General features: G+C 37.5%; 2 protein-coding genes and 1 long non-coding RNA gene across 4 annotated transcripts in view; all 3 read right to left on the bottom strand.

The window, feature by feature from the left end:
- The window catches only part of LOC111320389 (fibroblast growth factor receptor 2), a 55,139-nt gene extending 32,613 nt beyond the window's left edge, over positions 1-22,526 (bottom strand). The window contains exons 1-10 of one of the 2 annotated variants that reach the window (XM_088731536.1): positions 22,383-22,518; positions 21,444-21,519; positions 17,621-17,781; positions 15,273-15,605; positions 14,724-15,023; positions 14,161-14,375; positions 12,075-12,534; positions 11,687-11,794; positions 11,132-11,313; positions 10,799-10,921 (exon numbers count right to left, since the gene is read on the bottom strand). In XM_088731536.1, coding sequence (XP_088587662.1) covers positions 10,799-10,921; positions 11,132-11,313; positions 11,687-11,794; positions 12,075-12,534; positions 14,161-14,375; positions 14,724-15,023; positions 15,273-15,605; positions 17,621-17,781; positions 21,444-21,448 — 1,887 coding nt within the window. In that variant the 5' untranslated portion in view covers positions 21,449-21,519; positions 22,383-22,518. Of the gene's footprint in view, positions 1-10,798; positions 10,922-11,131; positions 11,314-11,686; positions 11,795-12,074; positions 12,535-14,160; positions 14,376-14,723; positions 15,024-15,272; positions 15,606-17,620; positions 17,782-21,443; positions 21,520-22,382 lie in introns of both variants that reach the window. The other variant, XM_088731539.1, reaches the window with a different exon arrangement.
- LOC148740874 (uncharacterized) lies at positions 91-1,811 on the bottom strand. Its single transcript, XR_015991138.1, has 4 exons — positions 1,679-1,811; positions 1,164-1,199; positions 819-875; positions 91-228 (listed from the first exon to the last, which is right to left on the bottom strand). It is a non-coding gene; the product is annotated as an uncharacterized LOC148740874 (long non-coding RNA).
- LOC148740873 (uncharacterized) lies at positions 1,879-4,242 on the bottom strand. The gene is made up of 3 exons (XM_088730829.1): positions 3,916-4,242; positions 2,946-3,097; positions 1,879-2,342 (listed from the first exon to the last, which is right to left on the bottom strand). Exons 1-3 carry the CDS (start codon positions 4,164-4,166, stop codon positions 1,879-1,881), a joined length of 867 nt encoding a protein of 288 aa, XP_088586955.1. The 5' UTR covers positions 4,167-4,242.
- Positions 22,527-24,295: the final 1,769 nt, after the last annotated feature.

Here is a 24,295-nt window from a genome sequence, read left to right as displayed (position 1 = left end):
TTAACTCAACACATTGACACCTAGGCATGCTAACTGTATTTATTTACAACAGTTTCCTTGAAAATTGCAAGCCATCCGGGCAAACATAACATCGCTATTTAACACAAACCTCCTCGTATGTTAAGTTAAAAAAGATTGGTAGGAGAATATCCTCATGGGCTGATGCCACCTCCATCAGCACTTGTTCACAGTAAAGCACATCCCATGCTCTGTCCACACTCCATTGCACTACAAAATTATTATATTGTGGTCTACAAATAGTAGTGGTATTCAATCAAACTGTCATCCTTTAAGGACATCTGTGTCAAAATCTTCTAAGGGTTGGGTTTTTTCCAAACTCTTCTTCCATTTTCCTTCTTGAAATAACAAGTATATTTTAGACTCCAATTCCAGATTTCTAGCACTTTTGTTATTTGTTTTATTCAATATTATTATTTACAAATAGTAACAGTGTTCAATTGAACTGTCACCATTAAGGACCTGTGCCAAAATCTTCTAAGGGTTGTTGTTTTTTTTTTTTGTTTTGTTTCCATTCCCCAGCTCTTGCTGTAGTTTGAAATATGAATCAGACAACTACATAGGGTATAAGCAAGGTTAAGCTTTCTATTTTAGGTTCAAATGCTACTTTTGGCATGAATATTGTTTTGTATCTGGTGGAAATTTATCTAATGTCATCATCCAGGGAGAGCCCTGCATGTAATTGCATTAAATTATTGACAATAATTCCAACATACCTTGATTATTCAGATCCAGAACTCCTAAGGAACTCATAAATTATTGAAAATATTATTGAATTATTGACAATATTTCCAACATACCTCGAGTATTCAGATCCAGAACTCCTAAGGAACTCATATCTTCTTCTACAACCCCAGCTTAAATGTAATGGCACAAAATTGAATGAATTTCAAGAACATTACTTATTGTGCATTACTTCATGCTACAAAACTGCACGAGTCAGTCAGTCTATCTGTCTATATCACACTGTACTCTACTCTACTATAATACTGAAGATTATCCTATTCTTCATCAACAGGAGACCCAATTGTTCATCTCTCTTATTTTTCAATTAAATTACTGAGTAAATAAAATTATGTTCAAGCTAATCCCACTTTGGCTTTTTTAAGTGTATCTGTTTTTTAATCCATTTTATAGAAACATACCTGTTTCCCACTGTTCTGTGCCAGTTAAATGACATGCTATAATAAATGTAGAAAAATATATGGTGTAAAAATTTCCTCCTTTTTGATTTAATTTCTTGATCAGTCTCACATAAATATTGTTGATTTACATCATACCTAATGTGTAAATCTGACTTGGCTTACTTTGTTAGGGCACTTTCTCAGTGTTAAGACTTAAAACACTGGCTTTTAATAGTGCTCTGTAAATTTGCCTTATAAATGGTATTACATGATACAATTTGAAATCATCTATGTAAACTATCTGCAGTTTTAAACTTGATTTCTAGTGTAATGTGCATGCTTTTTTCAGAAAATATCCTTACCCACCCCGGAGATAACTATTAGATATTCCAATCAGGATTGGGTTTTTGGTCTGCAATAGCCAAAGATCATGATTTTTTTTTTTTTTTTTTTTGGGGGGGGGGGGGGAGGGGTCATAGAGGAAAAATAAAAAAACCAGCATTTTGATGCTCTTTAATCATTCACCATGGTATTACCTGAGTCAACATTTACTGGGTTACTAGCTAAATAGCTCCTGTCGAGGTCACTGGTAGCCATGTCATCAAAAGCAGAAACACCATCTGTTCAAAAAAAAAAACACAACACAGTTTTGAATTGTGTCACATCATAATCATATACAGGCAGATGGGTCACCTGCTTCCAGTCAAGATGCAAATGGAAGATTGAATAAAAAACATTAACTAAGTTTATAACTAGTGTGCAAATCAATCAAACACTTGCATTCACTTGTAGGCAATGTCAAGTCCACTTGATTAACAACACCACTTGCCACCCTTGCTTCATCACTGGAAGTCCCTGGCTGGATGACTGAGTTTGTCACACTTGTTTGAGATGAGCTGGGATTTGGGTGAGTGGTTGATTGTTGAGAAAGCGAGGAAGGGTTGGAATTGAGCAGAGCAGAGGAAAGGGAGGTTTGGGATTGGTTTGTGGAGGGTGGGTTAGAATTAGGCTGAGCTAGGAAAATGGAGGGCTGGAATTGGTTGGTGGATGGTGGGTCTGAATTGGGCTGCTCAGGGTGATGGGAGGGATGGGATTGGTTTGTGGAGGGTGGGTTGGAATTGGGCTGAACAGAGGGAAGGGAAGGATGGTTGGGATTGGTAACTCCTGGTGTTGGTATGGACTCAGGGTTAGGGTTAGATCCTGAGATGAGAAATAAAACAAAGACTTTAAATCAGCCATTTGAATTACCATTAAAATAGTGGAAAGATGCAAGAATTACTAGTTTTTTATTGATAAATCTATGACAAACAAATATTGAAAATTTTTAAGAGGCAAAGATCCTTATTGCCAGTCGGCCAATCAATGGTAATGAACATTAAAAGGGTAAATATTGAAAAGTCAGAATTTAAATATCAAAGTTTTTATTTCTCAGCAGATTAATTGGGTTATGTTGTTGCTTTTGTCTTTCAAAGACCACTGGTGATTTTCTTTTTAATTGCAGCGAAAATGTATTTCCACTTCAAGGAGGCTGTTATTTCCAGAATGCTGTTATTGCAATTCTAACAGGCATTTGTGGGTACTGCAGCCATATATTTTACTCCACTACAGTTATATTCATGTCAACATGCAAATTTGCTAAAGACCAGCCTTTGCAGCACAGTTATCTTGTGGCTTTGCCAAAATTGGCTTTTACTATCTTTACTTATGGGTCACATGACACAGATGTGTATGCACTCAATGCGATCTTTTGGTGCTGACTGCAATGACACAAACCCTTGATTGATTATTAAAGTTTACACTAACCTCCATTTCTCGGGTGTTGCAAAACCATGTATATGCGCCTGGAATTGGAACTCCCCTTGCCATAAATTCTAAATATTTCCTTGGCGTCTGGTATGCCTCTGTGAACTTTTTCCATTTTGCTCCCACGGCTCGTAGACTTGTATAGACGAATTCTATGGAAAGGAAAGTTCAACATCGACACTACGTACAGTTTACAGTGGCTATATGAAATAACATTTGAATTCACTAAATAGTAGATAAAGTATGGGGCAAATCTAAATAGAGATGATCAATAATAAGTTTCTAGACTTGTTTGGCATGTAATATTCCAGTCCATATTCCCCTCTACTCCTTTACCCACTCCCCCTGCCTCAATGATTAGCCTCCTGTCAATCTGGAAATTCTAGTTGAGATTCCTGCTTTCCTTAATTAAATAATTTTACCAATTGCCTGTTTTCACTGTGTAACCATTGCACAGGTAAAGTCAAGAATAGAAGAGATAAAAAAAGTTAAATATCGAAACAGTCTCGGTAAGATTGAGATCTGTGCGTAGTTTAGAGCGATAAGTATTCTGATCAAACTGAAAATCCGTTTAAATGTAAGTCTTCGAGTAACGACTGATGATTCCTTTCTTTTTTAATTTTGATGACGTTGCGTGAAATGACTCTAAATGGGGTGGATCAGGCTAAATTTCGGCCCAACCTTACACGTGTTATAAAAGGTGCTGTTTTTAGATATTACGTGCACATTTAACTCCATTGCAGGCCTTACATTCGTAGCAAGTTCACTGCTCATACTTTGGTTTTAATGAATGATCCGAAGCAAATAGCTAAAGGATAAGTGGTAAATTTTGAATCCTTTGTCGCGTGGCTAAAATTTGAATTGTTTTGCTCTACCTGGGTTTTACGTGACCACACACTTCTGAGTTTACATTCAGTATTCAATGCAAACAACCTGCATGCGGGATAAAGTGCTTTGGTACTTAACCTACCTATCCAAGTCAACAGCCGCAAGTCCAGCAAAATTTTCCTTGACCAGCTCTTTTATCTTTGCACTCGAATAGTTGCCTCCAATTTTAATGTCTTTCACTCTACCCTCGCGATTCAGCAGTACCCACGGATTTCCACGCGGTGTACACTTCGCCTTTCCCTTCAGCCATACGAACACTTTACTCGTTGACTTTCCTATCGGCTGAGGTGACCCGCAATCGCTTCCAGAGCTGGAATCGCCTGAATCTCCCATGTTCGAATATCCTTGGTCAATTCAGTCAAGTGATTTATTGATGAAATCCAAACGAACAGGCCCTTTTTTGTTCTGCCTTAAAAGCACGAGTTCGGCACGTGAATAAGAAAACCGAAACCAATCAACTTCATTGTTGGGGGGGGCCCCAGTGGAGTAATATACCAAAAGACTATTTCCGCTATCACACATTACTTTTGTGTAAAGTAAAGGTTTTGAGCGTTCCCGAATCACTCAAGAAGTGGCGTTAGTTAGGGGTTTAAGCACAGCTCTTTATTCCTTAATTTTCGATTACGCAAAAGAAGAAAAAACCGCTGGCAGTGGTTTGGAAAAGGAAGAAGGTGGGAGGTGGAAAAATCAACCAGCCATCGCTCAATAAAATGATTAAGAAAGCTGATACCAATCAACTTCATTGTCGGAAGGGAGTCAATGAGACAGGCGTTACAAAAAAAAATGAAAATTAAAAAATTAATCACACACTCGCGATTCACGAGCTAGCCTGCTATCACAACAAATTTCAAGGAGTTTGAGTTTGGTGATTATAATTTATTAGGTAGTATAATTTTCTGAAAGTAGTTTCTGAGGCATTTGTATATTCCCCGATCCTTCAAATTCTCGAGCCTCCCCATAACTTTACCGAAAGTGGTTTCTTTACCCCAAGACGAACTGCACTGAATTCTTTGTCCGATTTTTTCGCAGCCTTTGATGACTTTGATTGATTTAACTTGCTCTTATGTTTATTAGAAGTTTAAGAAATCGGAATTCCACTGTACTCTTTATCGCCTTGTTCCTGGCCTCAAAAACTAAATTAACCTAAATTACGTAGTTACTATATTGCGAGGCTAAAACAGGCAAAAAATTACCAATCACATTATCTAGACCTCGCCATTGCCTCCACATCCTATCATCAAGGTACGACTGAAGGTCATCACGTGCTATGCCACGCCGTGCCTTAATTGGAGCCTTCAAATTGGCCCGCGCGGATTCTGCTTCTTGGGTGTGTACCCCTGCCAGAGAAAACCTAATTTTGAAAACAATTGTTTAAGTTAAAAAGGCACTGGGGACACAATACTAAAACGATGAATTGAAAAAGAATTGTCTTTATAATCGTAGATCTGCAAACACAACAAGTAATAATAAAGCTTTTAATTAAAATATGCTGCTTTGAAAAGATAACAATTACAATAGGCGCTTTAGCGGCAAGCTTTTAAATAAAAAAGAAAGGATTCTGCTAGTGCTTAGAGACTCGAGCAAAAAAAAGATGCTGATAAATATAAGGTCAGTCTTCAGTTTTCCTAAAGAAACGGAGTCCTCAAACTGAAGAGGGAAATGGGAGACTAAAATGGCACTGTAGTGACAAGATGCTAAAAAAATGAATTGAAACAGACATGTCTTTATTAACATAAGTCTCCAAACACACAAAGTAATAACAACAAAGCTTTTAATTAATTAACAATGAAAAGATAAATATTACAAAAGGCACTTTAGCGGCAAACAGAATTGAAAGTATGCCGCCAAAGTGCGAATTGATAAAGGGTTCTGGAAGAGCCTTAGGACTCAAGCCCCAAAAAAAGAAATGATGCTAAAACAAAGATTCGTTTATTTGAAAAATACTGTCTTCCAAAATAAAAGCTACAAAAGGCCCTTTAGAGGCAAAATCAATAAATTGAAAAAGGAGTCTGAAAGAGCCTTAATTAAGACTCAAGGAAAAAGAACTCAAGTGAGAAAGCACACTAGGTGATAGTAACAAAGGCTTTGTGTATTAAAAAATACTGTTTTCCAACACAAATTTAACTTACAAAAGGCACTTTAGCGGCACGCTGCAAGATCAATAAATTGAAAAGGATTTTGCTACAGCCTAAATACTCAAGGGAAAAGAACAGAAGTGTGGAAACACACGAGTTGATAGTAACAAAGGCTTTTTGTTTTAAAAACTACTGTTTTCAAAAACAAATCTTACAAAAGGAACTTAGCGACACGCTGCAAAATCAATAACTCGGAAAAGGATGCTGCTATAACCTAAGGAAGTTCGCAGATCGACCTATTTCAAAGATTTGTTTATTTAAAATTACTGTCTTCTTTAGTGGCAAAATCAATAAATTGAAAAAGAATTCTGCCAGAGCCTAAAGACTCGAGGAAAAAGAACTTAAGTGAGAAAACACAATGGGTCATAGTAACAAAGGCTTTGTGCATTCAAAATACTGTTTTCCAACAAAAATTAATCATACAAAAGGCACTTTAGCGGCACGCTGCAAGATCAATACATTGAAACTGAAGGATTCTGCTAGAGCCTAAAGACTCAAGGAAAAGGAACTCAAGTGAGAAAAAACAGGTGATAGTGACAAAAACTTTGTGTATAAAATACTGTTTTGCGAAACAAATCTTACAAAAGGCAATTTAGCGGCATGCTGCAAGATCAATAAATTGAAAAAGGATTCTTCTAGAGCCTTAATACTCAAGAGACGAGAACACAAGTGTGAAAACACAATAGTTGATACATACCTACATACATACATAGATAATTTATTTGGTAACGCAGGTTGGTTACTGGCAGCATTAAGCTGATGTGGACCTGCGACAAATCTAGCTTCTATTTAAGTAAAGTAATTACAAAAAAAAGTAGAAAAATCCTAGCATAAATTATAATGTGAGTAGTGATTCAAACTGGTTTATAATCCTAGCATAAATTTCAATAGAGGTAGTAAGATAAAATTCCTAAAAATATTTACAATTTACCAAATCCTTGTTGCCAACTAGAGCAGTTTGATTAAAAGATATCTTTTCAATAATTGTTGAAAGAGAACGGAGTTTGTTCTTAAATCTCTTATTATCCTCTACGTTCTTAACTGAACGAGGCAAAGAATTCCACGCTATTGCAGACCTATGTCTAAAAGACAGTCTTCCAACAGAGTTTGGTAGCTCCAGAGTTAGTTTTAAATTGTCCCTCATATTTCGTATATTTGGACTTTTCCTAATAATTGTTACAACCTGCTCAGGATTGATCCCATAAAAAGCTTTGTGTGTCAGAGAAAGGAGCCTCATCTTATAGAAATAACTTATGGATTTCTAAGAAGACGGTATCACTGATTGGGAATTAGTACCTCCGTGTTGTTTGAAGATAACCTTGGCAGCCCTCAGGTGAATTTTCTCTAAAACACATAACTTTGCTTACCCCATACAAAAAATTCCATAAGTGATGCTTGGTAAAATTCCCTTAAAATATATGGACTCCAAGATATGAGAGAGAGGGCTTTTGAACCTGCGCAGTTGCTTTACCTTCTTGACCATAGATATTGATAGATCTTTGATGTGAGGTCCAAGCTTAACTTCTTGTAAATCATAAACCCAAGATAGTATGACTTGTTGACAAAGTTAATGGCATGACCAACCAGTTTGACTGGTCTTAAAGGACCAATGAAAGCATTACGGGTAAGAAGCATAACCTCAGTTTTATCGGGATGAATTGTTAAACGTTCCTGTTACACCACTTAGCTATATCAGTTAAATAAGTTTGGATCTTAAGGCTGACATCATCAATGGAATTGCCTATACAATATAGAGTTGTGTCATCAGCAAACATTTCCATCTTTCCACAACCAGGCACTTCAGGCAGATCATCGACGTAAATACTAAAAAGCCTGGGGCCAAGTACTGTCCCTGGGGTACGCCAAACTTGACGGTCACTTCATTAGATCTTTGCCCCTTAACCTCAACAAACTGTTTTCTCTCAGATAAGTAATTTTCAATCAGATTGTTTTGGTTCCCTGATAATCTAAAGGCTTGGAGTTTGAGGGCCATCGTGTTATGACAAATGTAATCAAATGCCTTTTTAAAGTCTATAAACAGTACCCCCACAGTTTTGTTTTTATCCAGTTCGTGTCTCCAAACTTCAGTCAGGTGCAGCATTAAGAGTTCTGTTGACCTGCCAGTTTTAAAAATCCACTGGCTTTTGTTGGACTTGTTAAAATGGCAGTCAATGGAATCTCCTGTTATGCCCTCGTACACTTTGCTAGGAATAAACAATAGAGAAATAGGCCTAAAGTCACCTCTTTAAGAGCTATGTAACTTTTTGGTTACAGCTTTCCCTTTACTCAGCTTCCATCGAGGAGGGTAAATTGGGAATTTTAAACTTACTTCCATCACATAAGACAGGCCAACTGCTACAGCATCTCCTTCAAGTTTGAGTCCCCTTGAGGTAATGTTGTAAGGGCCACATTCTTTTCCAGGCTTAACTCTTTTATCGATAACCCTTTTAATCTTGTGGACGTTAAGTTGTACTGGCTCAATAGTAGGTGTAATTTGGTAAATGTGCTGATGTTCATTACCACTGGTATCTGTTAGAATATCATTTGCAAGCCTCTCACCAACTTTAGAGAAGAAGTCATTGAAACTGTCAGCCTTGTGTTTAAAATTTATTGTAATAATTCCATCCTCATTTTTAATTGCACTCACATTGCCTTTTGATTTGCCATGCATTTCACCGGCGTACCAACCTCCAAAAGTCACCTGAGCTCTTTGCACTTTAAAATTTAACTTTCCAATATTCAGCTTCAGCTTCTCTCGTGATCTTAGTTACAAGATTACGTTTTTTGCTATACCGTTTCCATGCATCTGTATCACTTGGGTTCCTTTGAACTTTTCTTAACAAGACATATCTCCTATTCATCTCCTTGATGATATTGCTATTCATCCACTTCAGTCCATTGGTGCGAACCTTTACTTTACAGGATTTTAAACGCTCATTCATTATGTATTTATACAAATACTCACAGGCCCAAGCAACATAACCCACATCATCAAAAGTTCCACAAATACTCCAGGGTGATGTATCGAGGTCCTGTCTGAGATGGTCAGAGTTAAGGCTCTTAAAAGAAGTCACTTATTTAATCACAGGACTTGACTTTTGCCTTCGCAAATTCACCAAAGCATATTCAAGATGGAGATCAGAAATCCCTGGGTCATGACCGCTTGCAAGTTTCATCTTGGATTTGTTGGATGTAAAGATCAGGTCTATGGTTGTGTTTGAAGATTCCGTAATCCCACTCGGTTCTTCAATCACATTCTCTAAACCAAAATGTTTAGCCACTTTTAACAAGCGCTTCCCCATACTTGTTTTGATATTGGAGTCAAAGTCATCCATGATCATAATGTTGAATATTTTCAACCAAAGATCGTCCAAGATTGCTTGGAGCTTGTAGAAGAACTTACCGTGGGTTGGAGGACTGTAGAAGGTTCTTGTAGAAGGCACTTTAGCGACACGCGATCGGAAAAGGATGCTGCTATAACCTAAAGATTTAGGAGAAAAGAAAACAGATCTGCAAACACATTACGTTATACTAACTAATGCTATTAAAGCTAAACCCCAACGTTGTTTTTAATCTGTGCCACGAAAGAAATAATAATAATGATAGCATGAAATAGAGCTTCACGACTTCTTTTAGTTGTTAAACTATAAAATGAAACGTACTGTGTTAATGATAAACGAAGGAAAGAAAGATGAACGAAAACTGAAAGAAAGCTGAATCACTCAAATATACCTAAACTGTGGAAAAAAGAAAAAAAAAGGCGAAGTGTTAGTGACCACCCAAAAATCCAGTTTCGATGCCGGGCTATTTCTCGTTCGCATTCTTTTCGCTTTTTTTTTTTTTTTAAAAAAAAGATGGAATGTCTACGAAAGGCAGACTATAATTTTTTCTTTAACTGATAAGAACTCTCATTGATCTTGTTATTTTCTTGTTTTTTTCTTTCTTGTCTTTTTCGTATGGCGCGAACCACATAATCTCTGGAATTTTGGGAAATTTGCAGTTCGACCAGAATATGGTGTTTCATTCTTTTTCTCTTTCTTACTCTCCTTCTTTCTTTCTCCCTTTTTTCTTTATTTCTTTCCTCGAAAACTTCCCCAGTTCACAAATTAAACTCGACAATTTTTCCAGAACATGACCGCTCTCGCTCACCCCAGGCTCCCTCCCAAATCGAGGCACGATTGCAAAATCGAGGCTCGATTGGAAAATCGAGGCTCGATTGGAAAATCGAGGCTCGATTGGAAAATCGAGGCTCGATTGGAAAATCGAGGCACGATTGCAAAATCGAGGCTCGATTGCAAAATCGAGGCACGATTGAAAAATCGAGGCTCGATTGGAAAAACGAGGCTCGTATGTCGAAGCTTGGCAAAACGAGGAATCGTGGTCGTTTTTGATCAGGTGCTTTTGGGCTCGTTTCCCGGAAACCGTGAATGATCCGAAAATCGAGCCTCGATTGCAAAATCGAGGCACGATTGGAAAATCGAGGCTCGATTGGAAAATCGAGGCTCGATTGGAAAATCGAGGCTCGATTGGAAAATCGAGGCTCGATTGGAAAATCGAGGCTCGATTGGATAATCGAGGCTCGTATGTCGAAGCTTGGCAAAACGAGGAATCGTGGTCGTTTTTGATCAGGTGCTTTTGGGCTCGTTTCCCGGAAACCGTGAATGATCCCAAAAATTAATCATAATTAATAAGTGAACGTAATACACAGTTCGCTGGGAGGGAATTAATTCAGTGTGTTCCTTTATACTATGGAAGGGCATCAATTAAAATGCATTTCGGTTTGTTGATTTTTTTGTTTAGTAGTTGAAACTGATTGCGAAGCGTACTTACGTTGGAGGTTATGGTGTATATACCAGCATCGGATATGTCCCTGGCCAATCCAAAGTCTCCAACTTTAGCCACCAAGTTGGCATCAACTAAAATATTCCTCGCTGCCAGATCACGATGAACGAACTGTGAGAGAAGATAATTTATACCTCTTTAGCATAGCAGACACTCGCGAATGCTTGAGTGCAAAGTGAAAAAGATCCCCAATGTGTCCTCCGCAACCTCGAGCTGCCAGCGTTATATTTAGCGCTGTTTATAATCACTTGAGAGCGTTCATCTGTTATGGAAGGTAAACAAAGTTACCTCAACATTTCTGGCACTGTCAATGGGTCTTACCTTTCTCTCCTCTAAGTGCTGCATTCCCGCGGCGATCTGAAATGCAATTGTAACCAGCTGCCGGTCATTAAGCTTACAGCAGACTTTATGATAATTGTTGTTTTCCCCTGGAGCCCTCTTGGCCTTTAAAAGATTTTCCAGACTGCTGCCATGAATCAATTCAGTGACCACAAGAACCTCTCCTAGAAAAAGAAGAGCAACGCAGGTAGAAAAGTTAACAAAAGAAGTTAATTGGAGATTATTTGCTTCTGAAGGTGATCAAAAGGTGATTTCGACAGTAAAAATAAGTTAAGGTGGTGCCCAAAAAAACCAAGAAAGAGATTCCATATGAATCTATCAGTACTTAGCCTAGCATCAAATGGTTTCTGATCAAGAAGCACAGATTTTTGGCATAACACGTATTAAGTCGACTTATTTTTCTTTAATCATAACATTAATAAATGCACTTATCGAACTGATCTTACATACGGATGAAACGTTACCTTATTGGACCGTCAATTACCAAGTTAACATGCCTGTATTTCTAAGAAGTTGCATCGTCGAAAACTGACTTACCTCCCTCTATCCGCGTACCAATCAAAGTAACAATATTAGGATGTTTCCCAGCATGCTTCAAGGTCTTTATCTCATTAAACAGGGTTTCTTTGGCAATAGCACAAGGGTCTATAGTGGCATAGAGAAAAAAGCAAGGGGACTCATACTGCTAATACTGATGATGTAAAATTGCTTGGCTATGGTAAAAATATGATGAATGGACTGAAAAGTAGCGAGACTGCAGAGAGCGCTCAGAAGAGACAAAAGCAGACTTTATGGGTGTTTCTGGAAAAAGGAAAAATGGCGAAAAAGTAAGATGGTGCATAACTTCCAGAAATAAAAATCAATTCAGCGGTATACTACTGCACTTAGGAATTAACAACTTGACATTTTGACGTCGTGTACGTACCTTTTAGCTTTTTAACAGCTACATATGTCATGTTTCCGTCTTTCCCACCATAGCGACCTTTGTAGACGATTCCAAATTCGCCTTCACCGAGTATTTCATCGAATACTTCAAGATTTTCCAAGTTTTCACATCCTTCTTTGGTCTCTTTAGACGATATCACTTGCTGCTCGTCGACACCCAGGTCAACACATTTATCAGCTCTGAAAATGTCAGCGCCAACCGTCTTCTCACCCGAATCTAATCTCTCTTGACCTTTTTCTTCTATATCTTGCATCGTATCATCCTGCTCGCTTCCATCTGGAAGCCCTCTTTTCCCTACTCCGTCCCCCACTAACGGATGCCATTCCTCGGGGTTTTTGATGTTTTGGGTATTGGGCGACCAGTCGTTTTCAAGGTCTTGTATCCCGTTTGGCAAGTACTTGTCTTTTTCTAAATACACCTTTCTCGCATGTGTCCTGCCCTGTCATTTAATTGAGGGCAAAAGGCAATTATGATAGACATCTTTCATTACGATGACCCTCAAATTTGACAATTTGAAGGTATGTAAGTAAGAAATACAACCCTTTTTTTGATTGAACGGCTCCATAAACTCTGTGAAAACGGGGCGAGCAAGCCCCCGAATCCTTCTGCATGAGCTGTTTATAAGACCAAAGTGGAGGAAAGGATAATTTGGAGGAGAAAACAAGAAGTTGCCGTTTTCCATAGCCTTACTCTAAGTTTCAGCCGAACTAACGACAACCATTATACGCAATCTTGCTTATGCTGGCATAAGAAGGAATGTTAGGATTGACCAGCCATGAAGGGTGCGTTTTTCGCGTGTCATCGATCTTTGATACTTTGTAAGGCAAGATGCAGAGTCTAGCAAATTTTAATTATTGTTATTATCATTATTATTACTATTATCATTATTTATATGTGCACGATCCTTCGCAGTAAAGCACTATTTAAGCAATAGTGAAAATCAGACCTGAAAAAAATTCAGGCCTGTACGGGATTCGAACCACTGACCTCTGCGATACTAGTGCAGCGCTGCACTAGTATCGCAGAGGTCAGTGGTTCGAACACCGTACAGGCCTGAATTTTTTTCAGGTCTGATTTTCACTATTGCTTAAATAGTGCTTTACTGCGAAGGATCGTGCACATATACGTTTCATAACCGTAGTTCATATATATGTATTTCATATGTTTGTTGTTTGAATTATCATTATTATTACTATTATCATTGTTATTACTATTATCATTATTATTATCATTATCATTACCATTATCATTGTTATAACTATTATCATTATTATTACTGTTATCATTATTATTACTATTATCATTATTATTACTATTATCATTATTATTACTACTATTATTGGCAGTACAAACGTCTGGATGCCCAGAGTAGAGATTTAAAGCTAAGGCTAGGCGGCAAACCGTAACCAGCCACAGCATCGACTAAAAATTACGGAAAAAAGGAAAAGCAAGCAAACCAACACAAAAAATAAATAAAACCTGATTAAAAATGATTTGATAAGAGTGTCATAAAAATATATAAATAACTAAAATAAATCCTTAAGGCTTTATGGACGTCTTAATTACAAAATAAAAACTCTTCATAAGTTGAAAAGTGTCGTTCATATAGCTATCCATTTTCCTATGGAAACCCTAAGATATGTATTAAAATCTCGAAAATGTACAAGATAAAATTTCTGTCAAAATGGGTGTCCAAAATTCTTAAAGATGTCTAAACGCTCAGCTTGAACATTCTAGCAATGTCTAATGAACTAGACAGGATTGCCTTTTGCATTTGTTGCATAATTGATTCACACTTGTCTCCTACAAGCTCTTTGATATCTCTCTCAACCTCTTTCGAGCAGCCCCCAAGGACATCCATGATGATGTTATATTGATTGACCTTGTACTCAGGGTATCGGTTCGTCAGCTCTAGTCTCAGTTGACTGTACTTCGTTGTCTTCTCAAACTCTTTAGACTCTCTGTTCTCCAGCCATGGACAGCTCATAATTAATATTATTATTGCTATTATTATTATTATTATTATTATCATTATTATTATTATGTCGCGTAACGTATTATTTACCTTTTTATCACGATATCTACGCCGAATCCACACAAACCGAATGACTAGACAAATAATTGCAGCCACCACCAAAGTACATGATACAGCGATTTTAGTAGTTTGAGATGCTGAATTTTCTGGCTTTCCATTCACGGAGGCAGCAGGAGTAAGTGTTGTAGTAGATTGAGATGTTGAATTTTCTAGCTTTCCTTCCTCAGGGGCTGCGGTAGTAAGTGCTGTTGTAGATGAATTGTGAAAAAATATAGAGATTTCTTTAGTCACAGATTTTAAGCGTGGGAACAATAACGGTGATGATAAAGATTACAAAAAAAAAAATAATATTAATGATAGTAATGGTAATTATGATAATAGTAAATGCAAAATTAAAATTCAGAATTATGAATTGACGAAGAATGAAAAAAAAAAAAAAAAGACGGAGACGAAGCAGAAGAATAGGGAAGAAGTACATAGGATGAAAAGGCATTTTATTCCAAACCATCGCGATTTTGATCCAAAAGTCAATTCCTTGCAGTTACCGTCGTTAAGATCTTTATCTATTCCTTTTCATTCCAAAAATGTCTCACCTTTGCTTAATACAGCTTCTTGTGACTGGCCTACTCCGATGCTGTTATTGGCAGTACACTGATATTTGCCGTAATCTTCCATCTCTACCCCCGTTATGAAAAGCTGGCTGCGACTCACTCCGTTGTCTTGAATAACTCTTGCTCTGGGGTTAAAATGTAAAGGATATGAAGCATTTTTTTTAATCCAATGGATTGTAGGCCTCGGGAAGCCCTTAGCAGTGCAGCTAAAGGTAGCATTGGAACCGATCGAGACACGACTTTGGTTCTCTGGACCTTCAACGATCTCAGGTGTACGGGCACCTGCAAATTGATATAAAAATAATTTACTTGGATACATGTGACGCTAAGAGTTGTCTAATTTGCGGCCATTCTCTAGGATGTCGGGGCTAAGCCTCGTTTGACATCCGTAAGAACCGACTCAAAGAGGACTACACTTAAAGAGAAATTTGATGACGAGAAGACTGAGGAGGTGTAGGAGCGCGACACCCACACTTGCATTATAAACCTAGGATGTCTGTTACTTTGTAGAGGTATGATAAGATTGCTTACCTTTTATCGTTATTTCAAATAATGTCCTTGTGCAGTGTTTTAGGTAACCATTGCCAGCTTGGCAAGTATAGTTGCCAAATTTGTCAACTGTCAAATTTTTAAGCACCAATGGGCAGCTTAATTTAAGTTTAGGAGCATGTATGTTTGAGGGCTGTCGGCAGGTAGCTCGAACTTGTCTACTCTGTGGATCGTACCACTCGATATAATCGGCCCATCTGTCTTCGAATTTTTTATCCTCCGCTCTTGGCTCCGCTGTACAAGTCAGAGTTATTGTGGCACCAATGGGTAAACTGCTGTTTTCTGGACTTGAAGAGATTTTGACAACGGGTCTAACTGTGTTAGAGAGATTGATAATAAATTATTAATAATGATTATAAAAAAACCGATAATACATTTTTCTCTTTCTCTGGCCAATCTAACGACGATAAAAATTATAAGTAAATCTATCTTCTATATATATATATATATGTAGAAAAAGTTAAATTTCCCGGGAGACCACGTCTCCGATCACGTAAATCCCATCTTTGATTGCCGTGTTGCCAGCATGGTTGTCCTGATAGTGTAGTGGTCATCACACCTGACTAGTAACAGGAGGGACGTGGGCTCAAATCCTGCTCAGGGCAAATTTTCTTTTGAAACATTTATTCTATTTAACTATGATTACTTGGGGTGTACAGGGTCAGGGTTTCCCTCGCATACAAAATTTATATATATATATATATATAGATATATATATATATATATATATGGCTTTTCTTGCCCAGAGAACAACCGAATACAAGGGATATCTGGTTACTCAGGGTTACCCTTCCAAATTAGTGGATCACTAGTTTCGTAAGGCCTCTACCATACCTAGAAGTGATCTACTTAGGACTCATGCTAGATCTAAGAGGAAATTATTCCCATTTGTGACCACATTTAATGCAAATTTACCTGATATAAGTCGCATCATTAAAAAACATCTGGGTATTTTGGAATCCAATCCGAAGTTAAAAGAGCTTTTTCCTTTAAATTCCATCATAGCATCCTTTCGCAGATCTAAAAACCTTAAATAACTGTTGCCGCCATCCCGTTATGGCCCTAACATTAAAAACGAAGGGGTTGCTGAGGTCAAGGGATGTTTTAAATGTAATAGAACAAGATGCGATCTTTGTCGCAACTTCTTGGTTGATTCTAATTCCTTTTTAAGTTTTCAAACAGGCAAGAGTTACAAGATACGATCGAAACGTTCCTGTGATTCTAAGAACATAATTTATTTGGCTTCGTGCAAGAAATGTCGCCTACAATACATTGGTTCCACAACAAATGACTTTAGAGTTAGATTTCGCAACCACAAGTCTGCTATGGTCACTAAGAAAAAGACCTGTGAAGTAGCGGTACATTTCAACAAAACAACACATGATTTAAGCGATTTCTCATTCCAATGCATTGATCAAGTGCAGGCGACGGTAAACAATTCAGGTAACATCGAGAAACTTCTAGTTACCAAAGAAGCATATTGGAGCGCACAGATGTTCTTTCTGGCACCCTTCGGCTTGAATAAGCGCCAGGAATTTCACTCCAAACAAAGAATAAACTATAATTAATGCGGATAATTTTTTCTAATTGGGCGGGCATCAAAGGTCACAGTCTCAGTGTTAATTGGGAATTTTAGTACAATTCCCGCCTTTCAAGTCAACGCTGGTTCCTTAACACTTTCAGTGGATTCGACAATTTTTCCATTTCTTTTTATTGTGATAATTTTTCGCGTAGTATTACTGTTTGTTGATATATGTCATCACGCCCTATATAACTCCATTTAAGGAATTTGTAAGTCATTGTATTACAACTGATGAAGGTCTCGGACCGAAACGTTTTTATTAAACTTTCTTAGACTTTTTATTTGAGTACATGTCTTTCTTAGCTCGAGGTTGTCCGTCCTCGTGTACTACAATATTTTTCCTATTATTTATCGAGGTTTGGACTGTGAATCCCTTTGGATCCTTCTGACGCAGCATCACTGTTGGCTCGAGGCCTTTTAACTTGTTATATATTTATTTAGCGGTTATAAATTAAAGACAGGAAAATCGTTTCACCGTTACTCTGAGTTTCACGCAGCTTGCGCTGCGATCGTCAGACGATTGAAGCCGTACAAACGCTGAATCATTTGAGTCTTTATCCTCTTCCTCTCTTCTCTACACATGCGAAACATTTTGAAGAAGATACCTGCATCCTCTTCAGCCTCTTTCTTAAAGCTATTTGTATGGTAGCCATTTTACACTTCCTGTACATATACATATTCATGCTTATACATACAAGAAAAGCATTCGCGTCTACTTGCTCTTTGACAAGGACGTTTAACTACTTACTTTTTATACTGGGATTGCACGTTTCACCTCTGACAAATGGAAGATTCCATAAAGCGCCGGTAACAGTCAATAGCACAAAACATGTTAAAGCTCCTCGAAGCCAAAAGTAACCCACCATCATGCTACGTTGACAAATTTGTTGCGTGGATGTTTGGAATGACCTGTAGATGGGATTGTTTATTTAAAATAAGTTCCTTTCTTAGAAGAACGTAGTACTGTATACTTTGTATCGGGCGAGTGGACTCTTCATGACAGAGTAAAACCACTTTCTCGGAGTCGTAAGCTTGAATAAGCTAAGTAGCCTGCCAACGGACACGATGTACCCTTATAATTAATAAAAAATAACGCCCAACCCACTAGTTTTAATAAGAAATAATCAAAATTTTTTGTTTAACATTTGCACATCTGAATCTCTACTAGTCCTTACGTCAAGGAATGTAAATCCTTCACAACATTTTACAGTGACATCACTGTCGGCCGCATCTCGATTCAGATAAAAAAGGGACCTTAGGCAAACCACGACAGCGACGGCAACGAGGACGTGGCAAAACAAAACATCAAGTGGACAGAACAACAGCTCAGCACGTGCGTTTTAAAACTTTGTAGATTTCTTAACCGTCCTTTTGAAAACAATAACGTGAAATCACCAAAATTTGTTTCGTCTGCGAACGGAAACCGCGACGGCAAATTATTGTAATTTACATTTGGAACTTAACGCTTCTAATATACGTTATGCAGAAGTTCAGGCCTGGCGCCGTAAGAGATGGTAAACACACGCAGCCATTTTCGAAATTCTAATTAAAAGTCGAAATTCATTTTTTAATCGACTTCTTGGTGTCGCCGTCCTGACTGCTTAAGATCCCTATCGCTTATATTTAGCAGATGCTTATAATAAACGACTTCGGTCATATTTTTCTTTGATTTTATCCGCCTCAGAAGGACTACATCTGAAGGAAGAGGCATTTTGGTTGCGTTACTTTCGGCTCATAGAAATAAAATCTCACTTTACTGGCAAAAATGGATCTGCTAACGGAGAGATGTCCAGCCGCTAAACTGACCCTGAAAGTGGTCCCCTGTATACGAACTCCCTTTTTGGAAGATGAAATTGAAACTTAATGCATTCGATTGTCGTCGAGATGCAACCAATAGTCGATGTTGAGAGGTCGATAATGATTCATTTGACGATAAAGTAGTGTACAACTGAACGTTCCTTGGTAATCATATCTTATATCTAGACATTTGATTGATTGCACTCATATTTTTAATTATATATCATTTTATAGGGTCCTTATAGTTTTCTTATTCAGTGGTTCGTGGTTGGAATAGTTTTTTCTTATAGTTTTCTTATTCAGTGGTCAGTGGTTCGAATCCCGTACAGGCCTGATTTTTTTCAGGTCTGATTTTCGCTATTGTTTAAATAGCGCTATCTACTGCGAGGATCGTGCATCATCCGTATCTAATACCGCAGTTCAAAATATATGAACTTCATATATTTCATTGTATCTGATTTATCACTTTCACGGGTTTATTACGAATCAACTTAACGGCCTGCTCCTAGTTGGCTTGTTAGCTCAATTGGTAGAGCGGCTGCACTAGTATCGCAGAAGTCAGTGGTTCGAATCCCGTTCAGGCCTGATTTTTTTCAGGTCTGATTTTTTTCAGGTCTGATTTTCGCTATTGCTTAAATAGCGCTATCTACTGCGAGGATCGTGCATCATCCATACATATTAACGTATATTAGTGATTGTAAGCTAGACGTGATTCAGCCTATGGCTGCTATGTTTTTAGTCAATTAACTATCTATCTATCTATCTATAGGAAATGCAAATTTTGGTAGGGTTTAGACATTGTCTACGTTTTAGTTTTATTATGTATGGTCGCATTGTTCCTAAGCAGCGTTTTATTACAAATTTCAGCTCAGACTCCGAATTTGGCTATCGGCGTTTATCTAAAATCAAATTTATTTCTTGCAAAAAATGGTATGGTAAAATGTATTTCAAAGTAAATTTTAATAGCGTCGTCCCAGGACATCATACGTACAAGTCAGTTTAGCATGACACGCGCGATGAGGCAAAGGAAAATGATGTAAACGCGATCGGAGTATAGTTGATAAACAAGCAATTGGAAGACAAAAAAAAAAAAAAAGCCGTGTGGAACGTGGGTAACTTTCAACCTTGGTGAAAAACTTCCTGAACGCAAACTCCGAAAATAAATTGTTAACACAAGGAACTCGAGAGAGGAAGAGAGACTCCTTAGCTAAGCAGTTAAGCACTCCGCTTTCACAAAGAAATTAAACTGTGCATTGGGAGAATGTTAGAGGGAAGCATAATGAAAGAGCACGGAAGTATACTAACTTCAAAAAGAAAAACATCGTTATCCAGAAAGGCAAATTTCCAAAGCTTGAATAAGCTGAAGAACCGTATATTGTTCTCGTGTTTCTTACCATATTTCACTGCATTACCGCGGTAGGGCAGGACTAGAACGGAGCATATGCGATCCATGCGAGTAGTCCACCCATTAAATCGCACCCATCCCACCCTAGGGAAGGACATCCATCACACAGTAATCTCGTGCGTGGGAAATTAACGTCTCCTACCCCTAACCCTGTAGGAGACGGGACCTCTATTTATTCGTCCCTATTCGAGAAGACTTAGAATATCTAACCGTTACTTGATGTTATAGAAAGGTAGCAAATTCTTCTCGATTATTTTAAGACCTTGAGTGTTGGTCCGGCCGTGGCTTGAATCCTCGACCTCCCGCACAACAGTCCAGCGCTATCCATTGAGCTAACCGGAAGGCGGTTTTGATCATATACCTTTGAGCTTCGAATGTGATGATCTTAAACATTTTTACCTTTTTGAGACTATAATTCAAATAGATAAACGCCACATCATGATGTAGCATTTGTAAATATTTCATCTTTAAAATGCAGCTATATCAGGGCGGAATATATTCGGGATTTCTGATTACTCGAATAAATACGGTATTTATACAAAATTTTTCTTCTTTTTTCGGCTTTTATCGAAACATTCAATGAATGAAAGCGCCAGATATGAGGTCCAAATAGGAATCGATAGAATCAAGATTATGCGAATGGGTGATTCCAGTTGCTCCGTCTGAGTTTCGACTTCTCTCTTACGCTGCGGTTGTCAAGGCGTCATTCACCTTTAGGGACTGAGCAGTTTTATCCGCAATGACTCTCGAACCAGAAATAAATGCCAAGCTCAAAAGTCGTTACTGGTTAGATATTTTTGGCAAGCTTCAAAATTTCAAATTAACGTATAATTAATTATATCGCGATAACATTCACTTGAAACCTCTCTCTAACCATTTTTAGTTTAAAATTCACCGAGAGACAAAAGTGACGATCATATATAGTTTAAATGTCTTCCGCTTTCATTGACACCTTCACGAAATTTATGCATTATAGAAGGAGTTCGAGGAAGATTCACTGCATCTATATTCATTAATTTGGAGGGGAATGAATATTGAACTCGTTCAAAGAGCTTTACTAAACAAGATCTAGCCCTTATCGTTTATAAATGCGAGACAAAACGTATGAATGTTTGTTAAATTAAGAATACCCGCCAGTCATTGAAACTCGAAGATTCCACTGTCAATAAATTGAGATTAAAACGACGGCGGTTAACTTCGAGGGTTTATGAGTTTGTTATTCTAAAAGCGAAATGTTGACGTCACCAGTTTTTATCCACCATATGCGTTCTTCCCGCGAGACTAAACAGTCATTGTTCTATATTTTCCAAATATTTTATCGATAGAAAGAAAAGCCAATTTGTTTCTTGGAAATAGGCCACTGGCTTACCTCATTTACCCCTCTGATCTCTTTTCTTTTTTGGTATGTGAATGACGGCAACTAAAAATGACATTTCGAATTCGGTCTGACAACATGTCAGACTTCAGTCAGTATTTGCATTACTAAAATAAGATCTGTCGTTAAAATATGTATTATTCCTCCTCGAGATAAATTATTGTGAAAAAGGTCCTATCTTAACTTTTAGGGTTAATTATTAGTCACTGGACTAAAATTCATCCCAATGAAAGCGATCAAATGTACACTAATGTTGAGCCAGAGGCCGGAAGAACAGAATAGGTGCATCATATTTAAGTTCGTGCTCAAATTCACACTCCTGACGGACTTCGCTTGACATAACTGGTAATAAGATCGATCTTCCAGTTTACGAATGGAGTAATTTGGGAACCTTAAATTTGAATTAACACGTTTTGCATCATGAGTTCATTTCATCCAACTATTTTACATTAGCTCGCAATAAAGGTATACAAATCCATGGATTGCCTCAAATTTTAGCCCCATTTTAGACTCTGTTTATTATAGATTAAAGAAATGATTACGAATAAACAGCCAAAATTCGAACCTTCTGAATTTACATCTTAATGTTCAAGTAAAAACATGGCCACTAACACTTGTCACAAAAAGTCATACAAGAGACGATCTCACCAGTTGTCTCAAAACAATTGCACAATTACGCATCACATATCAATATCAAATCCTAGCACTGTAAGGTACTGCATCAAACGATTTTGTTTAATAAATTGTTCCCCCAAATCCTTTTGAAAAATTAACTTTATTGCCTTCGCTGTTCACAAAACCATGATCGAAATAAACTTTGTTCTTATTTTTTGTTTTCCTTTATTTATTTAAATGTTACCTCATTTGGCTGAAAAAGGTGCAAAAGAAATCGTCTTTTGAAAACGAAATTTTGTAAAAAATGCATAAACTTACCTTAAGATTTAACGGTAAGACTTGTTAGCGTACCATTCATTTAAAGGTAGTGGAATTAACCAGTGGTTGTCATACAAAACGAGGTCCGAAAGAAAATATCAATCATGCGCACTTTACTGAGTCAAAAATAAACCGTGATACGGAACCACATTTTTTATTGATAGAAAATGAATCAGCATGCAGATGTTGTAGGAGGAAAATGACAGTTGGAGAGCTCCTGGTAAGGCAACAGTTTAACAAGATCAAAGATTATTTTCGCAATGCCTATTTCTCATCAAACTGTAAAATGCTACTATCGTCCTATTTGTAAATTAGTGTCTGGTGGACATAGAAAAGAGACGGGAAGATGCGCGTGTGCGCCGAGGAACGATTTCTGCGGGGGAAAGCTCTCTACGCGTAGGATGATCGTAAACAAGAAAGCCAGCTGTGTTTCTCTCAATATCTTATTCAATATCTAAGATTAAAAAAAAAACAATCCTTTTTTACTTGTTATCGAATTCATAGCCCACTCACACTCCTTTCTCTGTCGCCTTTGTGATAGACGAGTCCTCTAGAATTTACGAGATTGAGCTTTTTTTGGTTTAAAGTCGATACCTGTCACGCATTCCTTAAAGCCAAGAGAAAACACAGAATTTGATAGAAAAACAGGTTTTAACCGATGTTAGGATATTTTCGTGAGCGGCCATTACAGCCAAGAAAACCATTACTCAATTGTTATGTGATCATCTGCATTAATGCAATATGAGTGCAGATGGTTGAGGATTACTTCACCGCTAATTAGCACGCACGCTTGGCTATTTTATGTGGCCTTATTTGATGTAAGTTCCGTACGATTTCATTACTATCCGCGAAAATCACTTGGTGAAAATCACTTGAAGAAAATCACTCGGCAATATCCCTCTGGCTCCGCTCCTTGCGAACTGATCATAATCTTCGTGATTTAATTTAAACATGTTTTATTTCGTTTCAAATTCCATAGTTGAGACGCTACACACAACTTCTGAGTCCCTTCCCCTTTCCGTAATATACTACTGCATCTTTGCTTTTATTTGATGTGAGTTTCACACGAGAGACTACTCATGACGTTTGAGTCAGATCGCTACCAGAGGCGATATGACATTGTGTAGTAGCTAATTTTGGGGTGGCAAATTTGTTATGGTGGCGAAATGACTGGATATCTTTCGCTTCGATCCTTTACAGATTTACAAGTTGGACCCAGACAAGTTATCCCGACTACCTTTGCTCCAGTCTCACCACACCTCGTTACTTGTCAGCGGCGGCGCTAGAGCGAGTCACATGACAGCTGATTAAGGTTAAGATTTGACAAACCAAAACAGAGTATGGTTGCCGGAATGTAGGAAAATTCAATAAGAATTATTTTCATTCAACAAAAATATATTTGCATTCGATAAAAATATATTTTTTCTCGTTGAAACATTTTTATGCGATAAAATGTATATTTGCATTTGATAAGATATATTTTCATTCGATAAAGAAAAAATATTCTCATTCGATAAAAAAAAAGATTGCATTCGATAAAACATGTTTCCATTCAGTGTAATATTTTCAATCGGTAAAAATAGTTTTATTCGATTAAAAATAATCATAAAACATGTGTTCATTCAATGGAATATTTTCATTCGGTAAAATATTTTCATTCAATAATTAAAAAGTAAATTTTCATTCGATAATCTCACGTGACTCTAGGAGGCATGGTCACCAGGCATTTATGGCATGGTCATAAAGCTCCCCGCAAGGCTTCCATAAACATGGTGTTTAGTTAAACCTAGTCCCTAACGTTTTTCCTTTGTTCTTGTTTTTTTTGTTGCGTTACGTTTCGGTACATATACACGAGTTAGAGTTTGGTCACATGTTTTTTGGACTGTAGCTTCTCACACGTGGTCTTAACAACG

This window comes from Stylophora pistillata, chromosome 1 (assembly GCF_964205215.1).
Source record: "Stylophora pistillata chromosome 1, jaStyPist1.2, whole genome shotgun sequence".
NCBI lineage: Eukaryota > Metazoa > Cnidaria > Anthozoa > Scleractinia > Pocilloporidae > Stylophora > Stylophora pistillata.
This window is presented reverse-complemented; position numbering and strand designations above follow the sequence as displayed.